At 38.0% G+C, this 17,671-nt stretch overlaps 1 protein-coding gene across 3 annotated transcripts; it reads right to left on the minus strand.

Annotated features, from left to right (window-relative positions):
- Positions 1 to 1,784: 1,784 nt before the first annotated feature.
- Positions 1,785 to 17,641, minus strand: LOC122086984 (protein arginine N-methyltransferase 1.6). Of its 3 annotated transcripts, none has more exons than XM_042655925.1 (14): positions 17,250 to 17,641; positions 15,789 to 16,023; positions 12,647 to 12,772; positions 12,139 to 12,303; positions 11,925 to 12,043; positions 11,732 to 11,835; positions 11,269 to 11,531; positions 8,482 to 8,718; positions 7,680 to 7,753; positions 3,156 to 3,249; positions 2,914 to 3,063; positions 2,698 to 2,772; positions 2,448 to 2,544; positions 1,785 to 2,239 (listed from the first exon to the last, which is right to left on the minus strand). In XM_042655925.1, exons 1-14 carry the CDS (start codon positions 17,582 to 17,584, stop codon positions 2,082 to 2,084), a joined length of 2,232 nt encoding a protein of 743 aa, XP_042511859.1. In that variant the 5' UTR covers positions 17,585 to 17,641; the 3' UTR covers positions 1,785 to 2,081. The 3 variants fall into 3 exon arrangements, with proteins under 3 accessions (XP_042511859.1, XP_042511858.1, XP_042511860.1); XM_042655924.1 differs by having other exon boundaries at positions 11,269 to 11,540; XM_042655926.1 differs by having other exon boundaries at positions 11,269 to 11,540; positions 15,789 to 16,034; positions 17,250 to 17,383.
- Positions 17,642 to 17,671: the final 30 nt, after the last annotated feature.

Genomic DNA, 17,671 nt, shown 5'->3' on the forward strand with positions numbered 1-17,671 from the left:
TTTTTTTGAAGACCTTGTGGATGGCATGCTGCAATTCTCTCTTTATTTTAATGTTTGAACTTATTGTCATGAATAACCTATAGTTGTCAAGTGTTAGACACGGACACCACAACTATGGGTAAATTTCTAAGTAAGACAAGCTTCCTCCAAGGTTGCATGAACCCTGCATGTATTTTTGTTTTAAATTGTGATAATTGTTATCTACTTTCTTTGAAAACAAGGTCCCTACCACACCAATGATTGTCTTTATAAAAAGAAAAAATGTATGAACCACATGGGACCCATACATTTAGAGATGGAAAAAATATGAAAATAAAAAAAAAAAAAAAAATCTTGTAAAAAGAAAACAATTTTCTGTCATTACAGGGAAATTATCCCTTAAAATTTTAGATAATGCCAAACCACAGTGATCCATGCAGTGCTCATTCATCCTTGAGTTGACACTATCCTACTCCGCAGTTCAGATCCCTATGTATCTTCATCATGAGGATTTCATGGAGTAGCGTTTAGAGAAAAAAAAAAGCCATTGTTAATGAAGTGGACGGCCACAGCTTTAGAAGTCTGGAAGAGTTTAGAAGTCAACTTCTGAATTATTCAATTTATATATGAATCTTCATTTGCATCACAAGAAACTTCGCAAGGATGTCACTCCAATGCTTTCATTTATCTTGGTGCTTTTGGATGACACACTCCCTTCTTCATTTATTTTTTTTTAGTTTTTTAATTTCTTTTAATTTTTTTTTTTAATTATCTTGGAGATTGTGAATGACACACTTCAATTCTTTGTGAATCTAGTACATAGCGCACTGGTTGCAACTTCTATTGGTAGAATAGACGTCAGGTTTGCGGTCTAATGATCAACTCCTATCACACGCATTTCCTTCCCCTTCCCCTTCCCCTCCCTTCTTGTGTGTGTGAGTAAAGTCCACTTGGGTAATTCTATAGGATGCAAATAACAAAAAAAAAAGACTCCAATTCTCTCATTTATTGTAGTTTTTGAACTTATCATCATGAATTCACTAATGCACCGAAGGCAAAGAAAAAAAGTGTAGGGAATGGCCACACAACTATAGAGAAAAATCAAGGAAAGATGAGCGTTCTCCAATGTTGCATGAACTCTGCAAAATTGAGTTGGCACGGGCCCACCGCACAGTTTCACAATTTTTTTTTTTTTTTCTTTTTTGGCTAGATGTTTCAGAGTGCATTGGTGATTCCACCACTGGGGTGACGTCTGGTGATACTATTGTGAGGGCGTCACTCATGGAATGTTAAATGTCCAAAAATCATTCATGACCCTAGCGAGGCAGGACCTAACATGGTTTTAAGAATTGGGATCGGATTGGTGAATCGCCCAAGCTGGATCAGAGTTGACAGTCACCGATCCGGCTGATTTTAAACCATTTTAAAAATAGTTGGATCGGATCGATTCCAAGGCCAATTTCACAGCTGATACGGTTTTTAGCACAAAATGACAGAGTCAGTTGGATCAGAACAATTCAGGCCAATTCCGATATCAATTGAGCCGGAATCAGCACTGACCGATTCTATCCCCGATACACTTTTTTTTTTTTTTTTTGGGGTAAGGATCCCCGATACCCTTTTCAAAACCCTGGGAGTTGGGACCCAATGAAAGATATTCCAAAGATCCAATGTTTTTTCCAATGGATTTTCGAATTTAGGGCATAAGTCACCAGAACCAACAGCATCAAACAAGAAGTGGCTTATGTGGAAAGAGAGAGAGAGAGAGAGAGAGAGAGAGAGAGAGAGAGAGAGAGAGAGGGGACTTACTCAATTTCCAACATAAAATTTGTCTTGTTATGTTTTTCTTTCTTTTCTTGGCTTCCAAACATAACCTGAAGGTAAAGAAAAGAATGTAGCCCAATATAAAACTTAACATCTGTTTTTTTTTTTTTTTTTTTCACTTACTTTTCAACAACTTTAAAAAATTTGCTTTCTTCTCACCTTACTAATTTGTATGCAGAACTACTGAGATCCAATATCACACTAAGAAAAAGAATGAGTAGGGGGAAGAAGAAACCATCTAGGGCACCAAAAACATGTGCAGATATTGTACTCCCCAGTCATAAGAAAGCATGTTTTATAACAAGTTCTCCATTTAACGAGTCGAAGGAAGCCTCAATCTCGGTGGAAGAAAATTTGTCAATACTGCATGATCCATTGATACCAACTGCCACAGGCTTACTCAGAAGTTTTACTCCTTGTTTCCAGTATCTGGTTTCTGCAAAGAAAAAAGATTCTCGAAACACTTAAAAGAGAATTCAAATGTTGGTTGAAAGCTGTAAAATGCTCTGTTGCCGCCAATTTAGTTAATATGATCTAGCAATGCAGCTGAGAGAGAGAGAGAGAGAGAGAGAGAGAGAGAGGAAGGGATGAGGTGAAAAGGTGATGAATACCAAATCAATGTATTAAGTTCAAATAAAGCATACCTGGTCCTGTTGACAACACAATGGAGTTGTCTGCATCCAACAGCCAGTCAATCCAAAGTGTGAATCCATGGCATGTACCGGATTTGACAAATCCAACCTGGAACATACATCAAATGGGATAAGAACTAGAGCCCAATCTCCAGGTTCCCAAAAAGAAATATGTAGTTAAGTGTTGTAATGGTTTTCAGTGCTTCCCTGTGACAAAGGCACAACTGATACGCAAACACCCATTGAAAAGGTAAGACATTACCTTGGCTTTCCCAGAACATGGACTTAGAGGTTTTGAGAAATCAAACTCCATAACTGTAAATACCTCACTGAGTGCCTGAAAAAAATATTGACACCAGTTGCATTATCACCCATCATTTAAGCTATCATTTAGAGATTCTAGAAACAATACAGCTTTGTCCCTCAAAAACAATTGAGAAACAAAAGCAGATAAACATCTTGTTTGTAGATTAATTACTGTAGTTTCCCCGCACTGCCAAATAAAGTAAGGGAGGCAAGGACATTCTAGTGATGCAGGTAAATCACCACAAGCCCCTAAAGTAGTATTTACTACTGAATGATCAAATCCTTCAATAGTTTCCAGGCAGCAACGACTTCTCCACAAATCCTGCACGTGAAGTTTCCAATCTAAGTACATACATCTATTAAAAAAACATATGCATCAAGATTCAAGCAAGTATAAAGAGAAAACCAACTCACTGGAAGTGACATGGCACAACCCCTTAAAATTCCTTTAGAAGGAATGATCTGTGCATCCTTTGATAAGACCGAGTCCATCATGGTCCTTTCCTTCCTTCATACAGTTTCAAAATGACAAAAAAAAAAAAAAAAGACATAAGCTATTTCATCTGAAAAACATGATAACTCAGAACATCAATACTTAATGATGGTCATGATTTTTTATCAGTCATCTAAAGACAATACATGTTATAATCACCAGCCACGTTCAACGAGAAAATTTAGTAGCAAGATTTAAGAACCAGGAATCGGACACAAGATCAGCCTCCATTAAATTAATTCAAATTGGATCAGAATTCACCAGAATCCTAGAAACTGGAATCAGGAATAAGAAGCAATGATTTCCACAGATCTACAACTTTTCGAAGTTTCTTATTCAAAAGACTTAAAAGGTCACTAGATCTTGCTATGAGAGGGAAGTTTCACTCATTTTCTTCTATTTACGAACTAAAAGAAGGGAAAAAAATGGAAAAAATGAAGACCAAATAGCATTCATTGCCGATTCCAAAATAGGTTTCAGGAATTGGCATTAGTCGAAGACTAAATCGGTGTTGGCCAATTTTGTTGATTCTAGTCTTATTTCCGAAACCATGTATGTTTAGTAAGTTATAATTGCTTATCCCAAAGCCATTAAGGGGCCAAAACAATGTATATCAACACACAACAGCCCCCCCCCCCGGGCGACCCTGTAGGGCCACACACACATACATGGCTCTGCAAGTTACACCATCACATGGCACCAAGGGGATACAACCACAGAAATCAAGGCGTCGCCTAGGAGTCCAGGCATCCAAACAACTATGGTCACCTAGGCGAGCGTCTTGATCACCTAGGCCACCTTGGTTGCCTTGTTGGTGTTGCCTTGTGCCAGGCCCTCTCCAACACCTTGGGTCACCTAGACACTGTGAAAACTATGAGTACAACACCACCCAGCACAAACCCTCAAGGATCAAACACCTAACCTCCTGGCTCTAATACCATGTTGGAGGGTCAAACCCAAAACTTGAAGGCACTTGGTGGAGAGAGCTTCTCAAGTATATAAAGGCACCAAGAACCTGAACAAACCGATGTAGGACTATAATTCCCAACATATCAACCCTCTTCCTCACATGTAGCTTCGGCGTGCCTGGCTCTACACATGGACAAAAAACTTAGGGAGGATAACAAAAAGACCCGTACTCTAATACCCATGCTGCAACCACTTATCCTAAAAGCTCCAGCATAGTAGAGGTGAATAATTTTGTATATTTATCAAGAACAATAAGGTCAAAATCATGGTACATAAACAGAACAGTACGGATGGCAAGACAAAAACAATAAAAGGAACAAATGCACCATGATTGGAAACTCAGAATTCAAACATTAGGACATATTGCTGCACAACCATAGGCCATAGGCATCTCATCAAATCTTCAACGGGGAGGAAAGAAATGCACAGGTTGAGTGCCACTCCAGGAAGGAAAACTGGTATCCAAGGAAATTTCTCATCAATTCATTTGATTGAAGAAAACCATGCAGCACATTGATTGAGACACGATGTTTACTCTCTTCCTTTAGGAAGAAGGATCGTGATACCCGGAATTATTTTCAATTCTGAAATAGGGTCTGAGAATAATTACACCACTTTAATTACTGGGAAGAGTATGAGAAGCTTAGTAGATTGTATTCTATCTTTTATTACACAACACACAGATGACAGATCATTATTCTTATAGAAACTTGCCAGAATACATCAAGAGAGGCTAGTCGAATATGATGAATCTCTTTCTCCTTTCTTATCTCTCATTGATTCCTTCTCCATATCAGCCTTATTTCTATGTCAAGAACCTGTTATACTATCCAATTCCAACCATGAAGAACTTCCACTTCAGGAAATCCTTGACCTCAAGTGCAGGGACAATGAGAGGCAAGTTTACACTTCCCCCCATTTTATCAAAAACCTTTTAGACAAGTAGCTATGCACCTGTCGTATGCAGTTGATTCTCATTCTAAGGTAGAACATTCATTGACAATAAACAATGCCATCAGGTTAATCCCTTTGAGAAGCACAAGGATAGCATGTTATATTCATGAAGTTGATCTTCACTTTTGCATTCAAAATGAATTTTACATGAATTAAAAAATTCTCCAAAAATCTCACATCCATTTCCATTACATTGTGGAAGATGTTCCCATGCATATGAGAATAGCATACCCATGCAGTTGCGTACAAATAGTGGGTTGCAGTTTGCATTGGTTAAAGTTCTAACCCCATGTGTGCAGACAACCTAGTTACCAGGTACTCAAGAAAATAATATTCCTCTCTAGGCAAATCCCAAATGGCTGCTATGTCTAGAAAAGAGAACAAAATTGAATTTTCAGCTGATCTGATTGATTTCTAGAGGCCATGTCTGCCAATGTGTGCATATCTTGATAACAATCCCCCATGTATTGCATGACTTTTCTTTTGCTGAGGTGTGGAAGGAAATTAAATCCCTAACAAGAGAGAGTTCCTGCCTGATTTTTGGGCTATTTCCTGGAGTTGGCAGAATCAGCTTCTGAAGGGCAACATAATGAGGTTGTGGATGTGTATTATTGGATCAATTATCTGGTTTATTTGGAGAGCCAGAAAAGATGGGCCTTCAAACATCATGCTGTGCTGGTGCACATGGTAGTAACTAGGATAAGCATAATTTTATCTGGTGGGCCACTCAATCTCCAGAACCTAAGGCTGCTAGTATTTCTAATATCAGATCCCAATGGGACAATTTTTTGCAAAGGTGTTGCAGTTGCAGTTGCAGTTGCAGTTGCACTTCCACGGCTGGACGCAATCTGGGAACCCAGACCATGAAAAAACCAGGATCAAACCTGGTTGTTGGTTCATAGAGATATCTAGGGTATTTTTTATGGGGTTATTCTTATAATTATTATATGTTTGTTAGCCAACAATAGGAGTCACAAGAGATATAATTTAGTTTCAGTCTCAGGATATGATTAAGGAGTCTTTTTCTCCTTATATGTATGAATGAAACCCAAGAATTGAGGGGAGATTGAATGGAATAAAATATTTGAAGTTGAGATATTCTGCAAGTTGTTGAGCAGCTCCCCCACATGAGCACTACTGGCTGATTGCACTGTTTTCTCTCTTTCTTAACATCCCTGCTTGATTCAATCTTGGTGCTCCGTCATACACCAAAGCAGATCGATTCTGTCTAGCGCCGGTGGACAGAACTATATGTGCCCGACCAATTATAATGTTTGCGATGGAATCCAGGGCGTCATCCAAACCCACGCCTGCGTGCGCCCTTCTCAGCCTCGGAAATGGAATCCAGTGATGTGGCTACATCTCAGCTGCTCAGATTTTGCTCCTGTGTATAACAGTGCACCGTAACTCGATCCACTTCATCTCTCATATAGCAAAAGATGCAATCTAACACAAATAACGAGGTTTTAGCTCAATTTTTTAGCCGAGCTGAGAACGAAAAAAATGTCAGGAGAGAGGTAAGATACTTGAGCCAAAAGCTTTGGTCAGGAAATTTTGGCAGAGAGCATATCAAAATCCTCCAAACTCACTTAACCCTCTCTCAAATCGGTTCTTTTCTACACATTTGTGCAAGAACTGCCATAACTTCTTCATCCAACTTCGGAACGACGCGATTCAAATGGCGTTGGAAAGGTGACTCGATGAACTATGTTTCTCATGTGGATTGCTCTACCCATTTCCACCTTAAGCCTTCCAAAAAGTTCGCTGTGCATGCTGCCACTGTGTGAACCTATGATTTCACCACTTTAACTGTATGGGCCTGTTAGTGGTATGGCCACCATGGTTTAAAAGTATTGGTATTTGGTACGTATCGTACCGTATCGGCACGATACATGCTGATACGCTCAGGGAAAAAACTGGACTCCATATCGTATCGTGGGTATCATACTATATCGGTATGTATCGTACGATACATACTGATACATACGATACAGTACGACATGTACATTTGGGCTTTTTTTAAATTTCCTTCATGTATAGGTACATATAGTCGTATAGAGATGTATCAGTACATATCGGTGTGTATCGAACCGATATGGTATGATGCGTACCGATAAAGTACGATACTACAAAATTGCCACTATATTTATTATTTGATTTTTATAACATTGGTGGGCCCATAGCAACCTAAAGTAGGGTTTTGAAACCTAGGGTTGCATTAATAGTGCTGAGGTATTAAAGGGACTCTTATTGCATAGGACCTGGGAATACTTGTGCATTGTCCTTTTGTCTAAGGTTGGATGGCTATATAGTGTATAATTTTTGTTGGGCCCTTTACCTATTCTCATTCCCTTTCTCAGCTTTCTCTTCTCAAGAAAATTCTTCTTTGACTTACCAAACAAAAGGTTCCCCAATCCCCACTCGGCATTAATGTAATTTCTCTTGATTTTTCCCCTACATTGACAAAAAATACACATATAATAAAACACAAACAGTGAAAAGAGTAGAAAATATATTATTACCAGAACCGCAGGTTTTGCCATGGAAGCATCCCTTCATTTCCATGATAGAATGGTTCTCCAACTAACAGATCAACCTACCGACACAAGATGAAGTCACTTAGTATCGTTCACCAAATTAAGCAGTAAATAGTTCACCACAGAGAACAAGCAACTCATGCATTCAGCAAATTCCCGAGAGGTATATGCTTACTCAATTTTTCTTGTACGTAATGCAGTTCTTTCAAAAAGCTTTGGTGATATGGAGAATGAACAGATTAACAATAAGTTGATAGTTTTTGGGTGAATAGAGTGGATTTTTATCACTTGTTCAACTCTATATGGGCACTTATTTTCTCTTTGGAAGCTTTTTCCGAAGTTCTGTGGGATAAGGCTGAGCTGTGTCATTGTTGTATTGCAGTTCGAAGGAATTTTAGAAATTGCTTCTTCCATCAAAGCCACTCATCTTTTTTTTTTTTTTCCTGGAGGGGGATTGTTACAGGTAACTGTATCATAATAGTGAAATACATCAGAAATGGATCTGTGGTGTTGCTGAACACAAACCGAAGACCCCCTTTTCTTTTTCTTTGCCTACGGAGGGGGCTATAGATAACCACATCATAATTGTGAATGCATCAGAGGTCTGCTTATTGTAGAACCCAAACCAAACACAAGAATGAAATAATACTAAATTAGAAAAGATTTCATAATATGTAGACATCAAAAGAAATGATTTTGTTCAAAGATATAACCTCAGGGTGATCTAGAACCTAAATTATATAGTTTCTTTCAATTAAAATATAAAAGTATGGCATTAGCATCATACCTTTTCCTGATTAGGGTCCTCCAGAGTCAAGCAAGTTTCTCTCCTCCCAATAATTTTCAAATGATCCATGGAGAAACCATTTGCATCAGCAACAGCATGCAAATACTGAGCACCCTTCTCCCGTAGACCCGGAAACAATGAAATTACATGTGATGTTGGTGAAAGACATGCAATAAGGATTGACAAGAACACACTGTCATCTGCAACAACACATAAAGAAGGAATCCTCTTCTGCAACTGCAAGGGAAAACATATTATCAATAAATCATGGGTGATAGATAGCACAACAAAGAAACCATATAAACAATCAATATCCATCAAACCCCCAAAGAATGACTGTACATCTGGTAAGAAGCAGAAGCATATAACTATCGTACAACACAGTCTGCCATCGGCACTCGCTGTCTGGCACAAGCACAGTTAGTAAGAGATTGTCCTGAAACCAAAGTCAACTCAATTGACAGTGTTTTTAGTTCAAGTAGGGATGGACTTATTTTTATTTTTATATCATAATGCAAGTGGAACACTAGCTCTTGGATGTCTCAGAGATGGAGTTAATCAAGAAGTTCAAGTGTTAGTAGTGAATCAGACTGTGAGTCTATATGGGGTAATAATCAATGCCAAAGGCACATCATGAAGCTTATTCATTATGGCATTCTCTCTTCAGTAGATCTGTCAGAGTCATAGTTGTCAAGGTGTCAACTAGGAGTCCGGGTGGGTTTCCATGGTTGGGCCAGTCGCCCGCCTTATTTCTAACCTAACAAGGCGAGCACATTGGAATGCCTAGGTCCTTGGGGGTCAAGTTTTTTAGTTTTTATTTTCCCTCTAGATAATACTAACATTTCTATTGGCTTGTGTACAAGTTTGTGTATAGGTGAGAAGCATGAAATCATTTAGTACCTAAAAAAAAAAAACTAGGAAAGATATCGAACTTCACTAGTTCACTTCTCTTGTTCTCCTTCTCTTGTTTACTTACGTTATTTCCCCCAACCCCCCACCCCGCTAAATAATGTTGTTCCTAACATAATGCTTTTGCTGAAATGCTGTAAACATAATTATATTATTGCTAATTGCTATACTAGATATAATGGATAATTAAATAAAAAAAAAAAAAAAAGGAGTCACCATGTCATCTAACCGCTAGGCAGCCCTCCAATGCCTTGGGTCGCCTAGGCACCTTGACACCTATGGATCAAAGTCCTTTGGGTGCTGCTCTAATTGCTGAGTTTCTTGTGGTTGCTTATTCTGGTTGACGTAAGCTGTTATTGCTGCTCTTTTTTTCCTTTTCAAGGGAGGGATGGGATAGATGTTATAAAGGCAGCATATAAGCTTTTGATTATGGATTCTCAGTCATAATTGGACTTGGGATAAAAGGGCAATCTGCTTGGGAGGATTTTGGTGAGTGGTTATAATATCTGGAAAGAAATTAACCAAATATTAGAATGCACCCAATTTTAAAAGTATTTGTATCACATATTGTATCGTATCGTATCGTATCGTATCGATGCCCACCAATACCGATACCGACACGGCCGATACGAGACTATGCAGACTGATACTTTACACCTATCATATAGTAACCCTTTTAAAGATACCGATATGATACATGATACGATAACTGAATGTAATACAATATGGCCATACAATACAATAGATACTTTAAACCCTGAATGCACCTGAGGGCAGATTTTGGGTCTCTAGAATGACTCACCCTACAGATTTTTTAATCCAAAATCTTAGATTGGGTGGGGATGATTAAATCTGGGTTCTATACTCTCTTCAGAATCCCAGAAAACAAGAATCATAAGCTTAACCAAACATGGCCTTAGAACCATTGTGTTGGATTTAAATCCATCAAAGTTCCAGTTTTTAGAGCTAATTGATTTGCAGAAGCCAGGACCTAAAAATCAGCAACACTGCAGGCCCTAAACACTCTAGTACATGGGCTTTGACTTCTCCCATTATTCTGAGTGTTAGTACTATCATTGGTTGTCTAATTAACCCCTAGACTTCCATATTTTAGAAGCAAATTCCCCCCCCCCCCGGACTCCAACCCTGCTAGTTGATTTCTATGGTTTTCAAGGACTCGAATTGCAGAACAGCCAAGTTATCTGAGGTATTTGGTGCCTTCGAACTAGTATCCATAAAGAAGATACAAGGCAATTAAGTTTATTTGATTTACTATAGAGGAATTTTAGTAGCTAATCGGTTCTACTCTTATCTGATGCTCGTTAAACAATCTAGGCCAGATACAAGCAGGATTATTCTCTGGGATTGTGTGAGGCACACCATTAAACGCTTATCGGAGAAACCTGATCTTTAGATCATCAAATATGTTGTCGACTTCCACAGAGAAAGAATCATACCGTAGACATAAGAGAATCAGTTCCATTGTGATTATACATGCTATGTTCTATTGTTTCTTTTCTTGTATTCATAACCTCTTTATTTTCATTTTATTATTAAACCACTTTTATTTATAAACAAATAACTCATAATCTACAAGATAAATACATTGAGATAGACTAATGGAGATATATGTTGCTATTAGTACGGTTAACCAATATGGTGGATGAAGCAAAAGGTTAAGGAGACAAAGATTCCATCATAACATATTGCAAGGGAAGGAAGTGAAAAAAAGTAACAAGTTGAGTTCAACCTTTTGTACTTGCAGAAGATTAAAAACTTAAATATAATGTATGGCCATTTTTTGGCAGGGAATGATCCACATGTACTGAACCAAATATGCTTAGGTAACATACAAAGATAACAAGAGGGAGAACTTACAGCATTTCTAACAGCCATTAACATGGAAGATCTCCACCCTATGTCTCCATATATTCCAATTCTTTCTGGTGATAGTGTAAGCTGAAAACCTTGGATATGCAAGTCATTAGGCCCAAGCACTACTCTTGAATCATCATATTCGAGATTATATGAGATGCTAGTGTCATTATGAACAGCTTGAAGATGAACCTGGTGATCCTTGGACACAGAAATTCCCAACCCCGGAATGAACCAAACACATTGTTTCCAATGGTCACACCAATCTGCAGCACCTATTAAAGCAAAAATTACCTCCATATACACTAAAGCAAGCTCATGAATGCTACGTAGAAGACTTTGAATAAAATTGGTTTAGTCTAGCATTTACTGGACATTTTTAGCTCGAGAAACAAACCTTAGTCCGAAGGAGAAACCTAAAAAATTTGGTGCCTACAGTTGCACTAATAATAAATGCTTCACTCACAGTATGATTCCATTTGTTTCTCCTCACTACCGGAAGGGGAACTTATCCATTTTGGGGCAGTGGAATAGAAGACTGTCCCTTCAGAATCAAGTTGAAGTACCCACCTGAATAAGAAATTAAAATACTTTGCGTAAACATCATTCTAGACAAAGTTGTAACACAAAAATTATCACTACATCATTAAAAACTTTACCATGAAACTATAGCATGAACTTTACCATCACAAGTTGCCTGTATGTGTATCTCAGTTTGTCCATGACTTTCAGGTCGTTTCCAAAAGTCAAATTCGAAAACTTTGAATGGTTCTGATAACTAGATGACAACAAAACTCAATAAGAACCAAACTGCATGCATTTCCTGAGGATTTTATAGCTTCTTAAGGGTTGAGAGTCAATTGACGTCCATACCAATCTTATCTCTTCTGATATTGCATCACAATGCATTGCATATTGTTGTGATTTGGCACGTATGATTGTCTCTAACCCAGCAGGGGCAAGATGCACACTATCAAATGCTTCGGCTTCATTATGGTGTAAATCATGCAGCTTCCATAAGAATGTACATTCAACCAACTGAGGCACAGAACAAAATACACATTAAAAAACAAACTTGAAATTGAAGTGCTTCCACTGAAATGCAGAAATACAGTATCAGACGTGCACAAACACATACAGACTCACCCCCACATAAAAGAGCAGGATGAAATTAACTGATTCAAGTCATGAACCAACTCCCCAGACAATATCACAAAGTATTGTTAGAGAAAGTCACCAGCTGATGCTCTATATGATCCATTGGAATATGAAACTTTTCGAATATGCTCTATAACAATGTCTTTTTCTATATAATCCGCTATTCCCAATTAAATTTCAGGAAAATGAATACAAATGCACAAATTCAGTTATGATTGAGCACCTGGCCATAAGTAGTTGCTCGGTATGGAACTGTTTGTGGATTTCCCACCAATAGCTTATCATGTGCATGTTGAAGAGTCGGTATTAGTCCTTCACCCAATAGCTCAGAGTCTAGTATTTCACTAACCTGCATTTGGAATCAAAAGGACTAAACGAACTTCGAGACAAGGAACCAAAACATATTGGCATACAGCAGTCAAATACTACAAATAAAGGAAGTGTTCATTGAAAGACACCAAACCACGTGGAAATGCCAGCCAAATCCTATACCCTTTCAGGATTTTCAAACCGTAGAGCCTAAACCCATTGCTCAATTGGTTAATGTCATACACTACAACCATAGTCATGGGTTGCTGCCCAACTTATTTAAGGGACAACATATTGCAAACCATTTTTGGATCAATGACATTTAGCAACATACAAATGCATAAGGTCATCCCAGGATCTATATGAATGAAAGCTGCATAGTTGGTTGACAATCACTGCACTTTCATCATTTCATGTCCTTGTCAAGTTGGAATGAGATTAGGCAGGAAAAATAGTCATGGAACTCAATCTGTTCAACAATGGTTCAAATTTAAGCTGCAACCACAGAACTCAGAGAAACTTGTAAGTGAAGCTTGCAATCACACAGGCAGCAAGAAGCCAACCAAGTGTTTCATAGATAAGGACATGTTCAAAATTTCAGCCAAAAAGTCAAAAATTTTAAGTTGAATACCACAGAACTCAGAGAAACTTGTAAGTGGAGCTTGCAATCACACAGGCAGCAAGAGACAAACCAGGTGTTTCATAGATAAGGACATGTTCAAAATTTCAGCCAAAGCTCAAAATTTTGAAGATACGTATAAGTTTCGATGAAAAAAAGAAAGGGAACTAAACACATGGAATCCAAGGCTCAGACGAAATGACAAAATGTTTCAGCAAACCAAAACGTTACAAACCCTAATATAAAATGCAACATTTCGAGAGATTTCGTCGAAATTTTCTTCCGCTATTTGTGTTTCAACGGAAAGATTTCGAAACTCCCAAAATCCTTATTTTTGCCAATTTCCTTTAATCTTTCGCTAGACCAACCCTTTATGGACTATTTTGGACCATCTACTTCAATATTTTGGTGGACTTGAGCCACATTTGGGTAAATTTCGAATTTTAAGGATTAAAAGATAAGGTCAACATATATTGGCCATATTCTCAAGGCGTCACCTAAGCACCGCTTAGGTGTCCAGGCAGGTTTCCAGGGGCTAGGCAGTTGCTCACCTTATTCCAACTTAACAAGCCGGGCGCCTTGGACGCTTAGGTCCCTGGTCAGTCGATTTTATTTTACTTACATATTTTTCTCCTTCTAAATAATGTTGTTTCTAATATTTTTATTTGCTTTATACAAGTTTGTGTATACTGTATAGGTGAGAAGCATGGGATCATTTAGTACAAATTTAATATATAAATGAAGAAATCGAACTTCACTAGTTCACTTCTCTTGTTCTCCTTCTCTTGATTACTTACTATTGGCTTGAATGAATGTCCATTTCTCATTTTTCACCAAAAGATTTTTAATTGCTCCGCAACATTCAGAGACCTGTTACAGCCTAGCCTTTTAATCAGTCTACCCGTCACCTAGTCCCTCAAATGGATGAACTACCATAATTTAGGTTTGCATATTATTCATGGAAATATTTTGAACACTGCGTAACATACAGCATATTTTTCAAATATATGGAATGTTCTCATATTTTTGTGGGATTATTCGCAAATTTTGCCATACTAGTAACTTATTCCATACTTCTGCCATTGTTTATTTATTTTATAAGAAGTTACTGATGCCTGCATTCAGACAGTTACCCTTTACACCATGCCTGCAATTTTTCAGCCATGCTACTCACCAAGTGATACAGACACAACGTACCAGAAGAGGAAGAAGACCAGAAAATCTTCCAGCAGATCTGACAGCAGAATTTGACAGAACTGAACTGTCATGATAGCCTGCAGTTTCCAGTTCATCTGTCCAGTTTTAGACAACCTCAGATTCATGATCACATCAGGAATCTCTCCAGTTCAACTCGTGGGGGCTTCTTAACAGTCTTATTCCCCCCCCCCTCTTTTTATTGCTATTGTTATCCTTAGCTAGGTTGGATCATGTTTCGTCTTATTTAAAGATTTCTTTATAAAATTAGGACTCTTCCTTGGCTGGCTAATTCGAAGAGATAAGAGTCTCTTTATGTTGTATTTTTCCTTTTTCAGATCTGGATTATAAATTATCATAAATATATTTTTAGGCCTCCAGGTCTTGCCTCTATTTTAGCGGTTTACAAGTTCAGATCATCTGTAACTAGGTCCGACTCGGTGCTCACCTCTGTGAATTCAGTGGTGTACCTGATGGATTCTGGGTTAGGCTTAGGTGGATTCCGGACCTGTTTTCTTCTCTATCATTCTATGCTGACAATAGAGATTTAGGTCAGATCGAAACTATTTCTATGCCTTGCAGTTGTGCTGTTCTTTATCTTAATCTTCAGAATCTGTTACTACTTATAAGACCTGACCTATTCCGTCAACTCGCAATCTGTTAGCTCCTATAACTTCAGATCTTTTTTTTTTTTTTCCCTGATGGTTAGGCCCCAAGGAGATTTGAACTCATGAACTCTTAATTGTGAGTTGTTGGTCTTTGCCAACTGAGCAACCCCCTTGGGGTTATTACTTCAGAGCTTATTCTATTCAAAGTTCTGTTCTTGATTTTTAATTCTGCTAATCAACTAGTGTAGTTCTGATTCAGTTTATTAGAAATCTTTATAGCTTTAGGATTTTTATAGAACTCATAATCCAGTGTTCAGATTTTGATAAATTCTGGTGAATTTTTTTTTAGTAAGCAGAGAAGTTCCATCGAAAGAATATTGAGCCCCTTCTGATCTGCCTAACCCTAACTGCTTTGTTTTCTCTGTTTTTGTCCAATGATTCCTAAGCTTGTGATCCCGTTTTCTGATCTCCTGTTTCTGTTAGGAGATTAGAACTGGACTTGATATAGCTTTATCAACTCCTCCAAGTGAAAAGCATCATTTTCAACAGTCAGAAAAAACCAGTAAAGTCATACTTAAAACCACAGCAATGAAGCTTAAATATGTAATAGGAAATATAGAACTCATGCCCCTTACTAATATATCAGCACATGATGTAAGACCAGCGCCGGCATTGAGTTCATCGGAGCGCTTATGGATGATATGGATATTCTTCTCCATATCATTCACTCGTAAGACTTTCCGCATCAATTTAACCATGGGAAGGTAAGACTCATATGCTGTCACCATCCCCTTGGAACCAGCACATTTCTGTGAATCAATGGAGTCCATTGCTCGTGCAGCCATCATCGATAACAAGCCAGTTCCGGCACTACAAAAGAACTTTACAACAGTAAGTAGAGGCATTGGAAAGGGAAGGGCCATATCTGCTATCGGAGGGATTACTGATGTATCAAACAGATAAACCAAGGTTTCAAGAACACAACGGAAAATACTATGTAAAGATGTTCACTATAGCTGATATCTTTTGGTTTGGTTTCTTGATGTAAAGGTAACTATTGCCTTTCAATTTTAACATAACTAGATTACGTAGCATCCATTGTCACTGTAACTACACAAAATACATTCCAGGAGACAAAGTAAGAAGCTCAACAAATTTAGGTAACTTAAGCCAAGGTTACGAGTATCAGAATGAGGAAGACTATTAAAACAAGGAGCTTAATCATTTTATATAACTTAAGCATGCATGAGTATCAGGAATGTACCGAATGGATGCATTATCAACTCTTCTAACATAAAATCCAGATAAACTTATTTATTTCGGTTGGTTTCATGAAATTTTAGTTGCTGGCACCCGACCGACATCTTTTTGGGTGTTTCATATCATTGCAGGAAACTGAAGTTTTTGTAATATTTTGGTCGGGGAAATGTAAATCAATCCAAAATTCCTGAGCTGCCCTTTTTGAGGTAGATACCATAAATTAAGCCAACAAAAAGTTAGGTCATAAATTATCTGACATTTCATTTTGGTTACCTGACCAAAATAGCCTCAGAAACAACATTTTAAGTTAAAGCACCCTAAATTACTGCAGAATTGCATGCCCAGGGAAACATTTGGACCAATAACAGTATAACACCACAACTGATCCCTCTTCAACATTTTGACTAAAACAAAAAAACCATTGTGCTCATTCAAAACATATGATCACAAATATTGAGAATCCGCTTCACAATCGAATAAAGTCCACCAAAAACATAAGAGAAAACTGATGGATGGAAGGGTCAGTGGTCAACATAAACTCATTAGGAACACTAATTTGACTAAACTAGGGAAGAGCCATTAACTAATTCACATGATTGACCATGCATTAGATAAAAATTAACAATGGGCAACGTTTCAGTTCATTTCAATGGCTTTAACATAAAAATCCAGTTCAGGCTTTAACATAAAATCCAATACAGTTACTTTGCACTTGCTTAATGAAACCAATATGATCAAACTATCTCATCAAACAACAATTTAAGCACAAATAGTACTTCCCATTCGGACAACAGGACTAAATATTGAACTAAAAACTATATCCAAAAGTAAGGTACCCGATATCAAGAACATGGCAAGCCCTAGTTACAGTTTTCTCGATCGCTTTACGGAAGGCTCTGTTTCTTCGAGAGTCATTAAGCATATCAAGATACGACGTTGACGATAAAAGGGCCTTAGGTGAATTTTCAGTATCTTCGCCTTCATCAACCACGACCCATTCCGAGTTTCCAGTCAAAGGGTCGAATTTAAGCTGGAAAATACGCTGAGATGATTCCGAGTTCATGCTCCGGACAACCTTATACTCGCTGCGAGCAATGGAGGTAGGGTTTAGCCGAGCTAAGCGGTGACAGGTAGGGTTAGATATCAATTTTCTGAATATTACAGAAGCCATGAACGTTCAGACATGGCTGGTGAGTGTGGGAATATGAGTTTCACGGTACTGGACATATTTCGCGAGAGAGAGAGAGGGAGAGCTTAT

This window comes from Macadamia integrifolia, chromosome 8, assembly GCF_013358625.1.
Source record: "Macadamia integrifolia cultivar HAES 741 chromosome 8, SCU_Mint_v3, whole genome shotgun sequence".
NCBI lineage: Eukaryota > Viridiplantae > Streptophyta > Magnoliopsida > Proteales > Proteaceae > Macadamia > Macadamia integrifolia.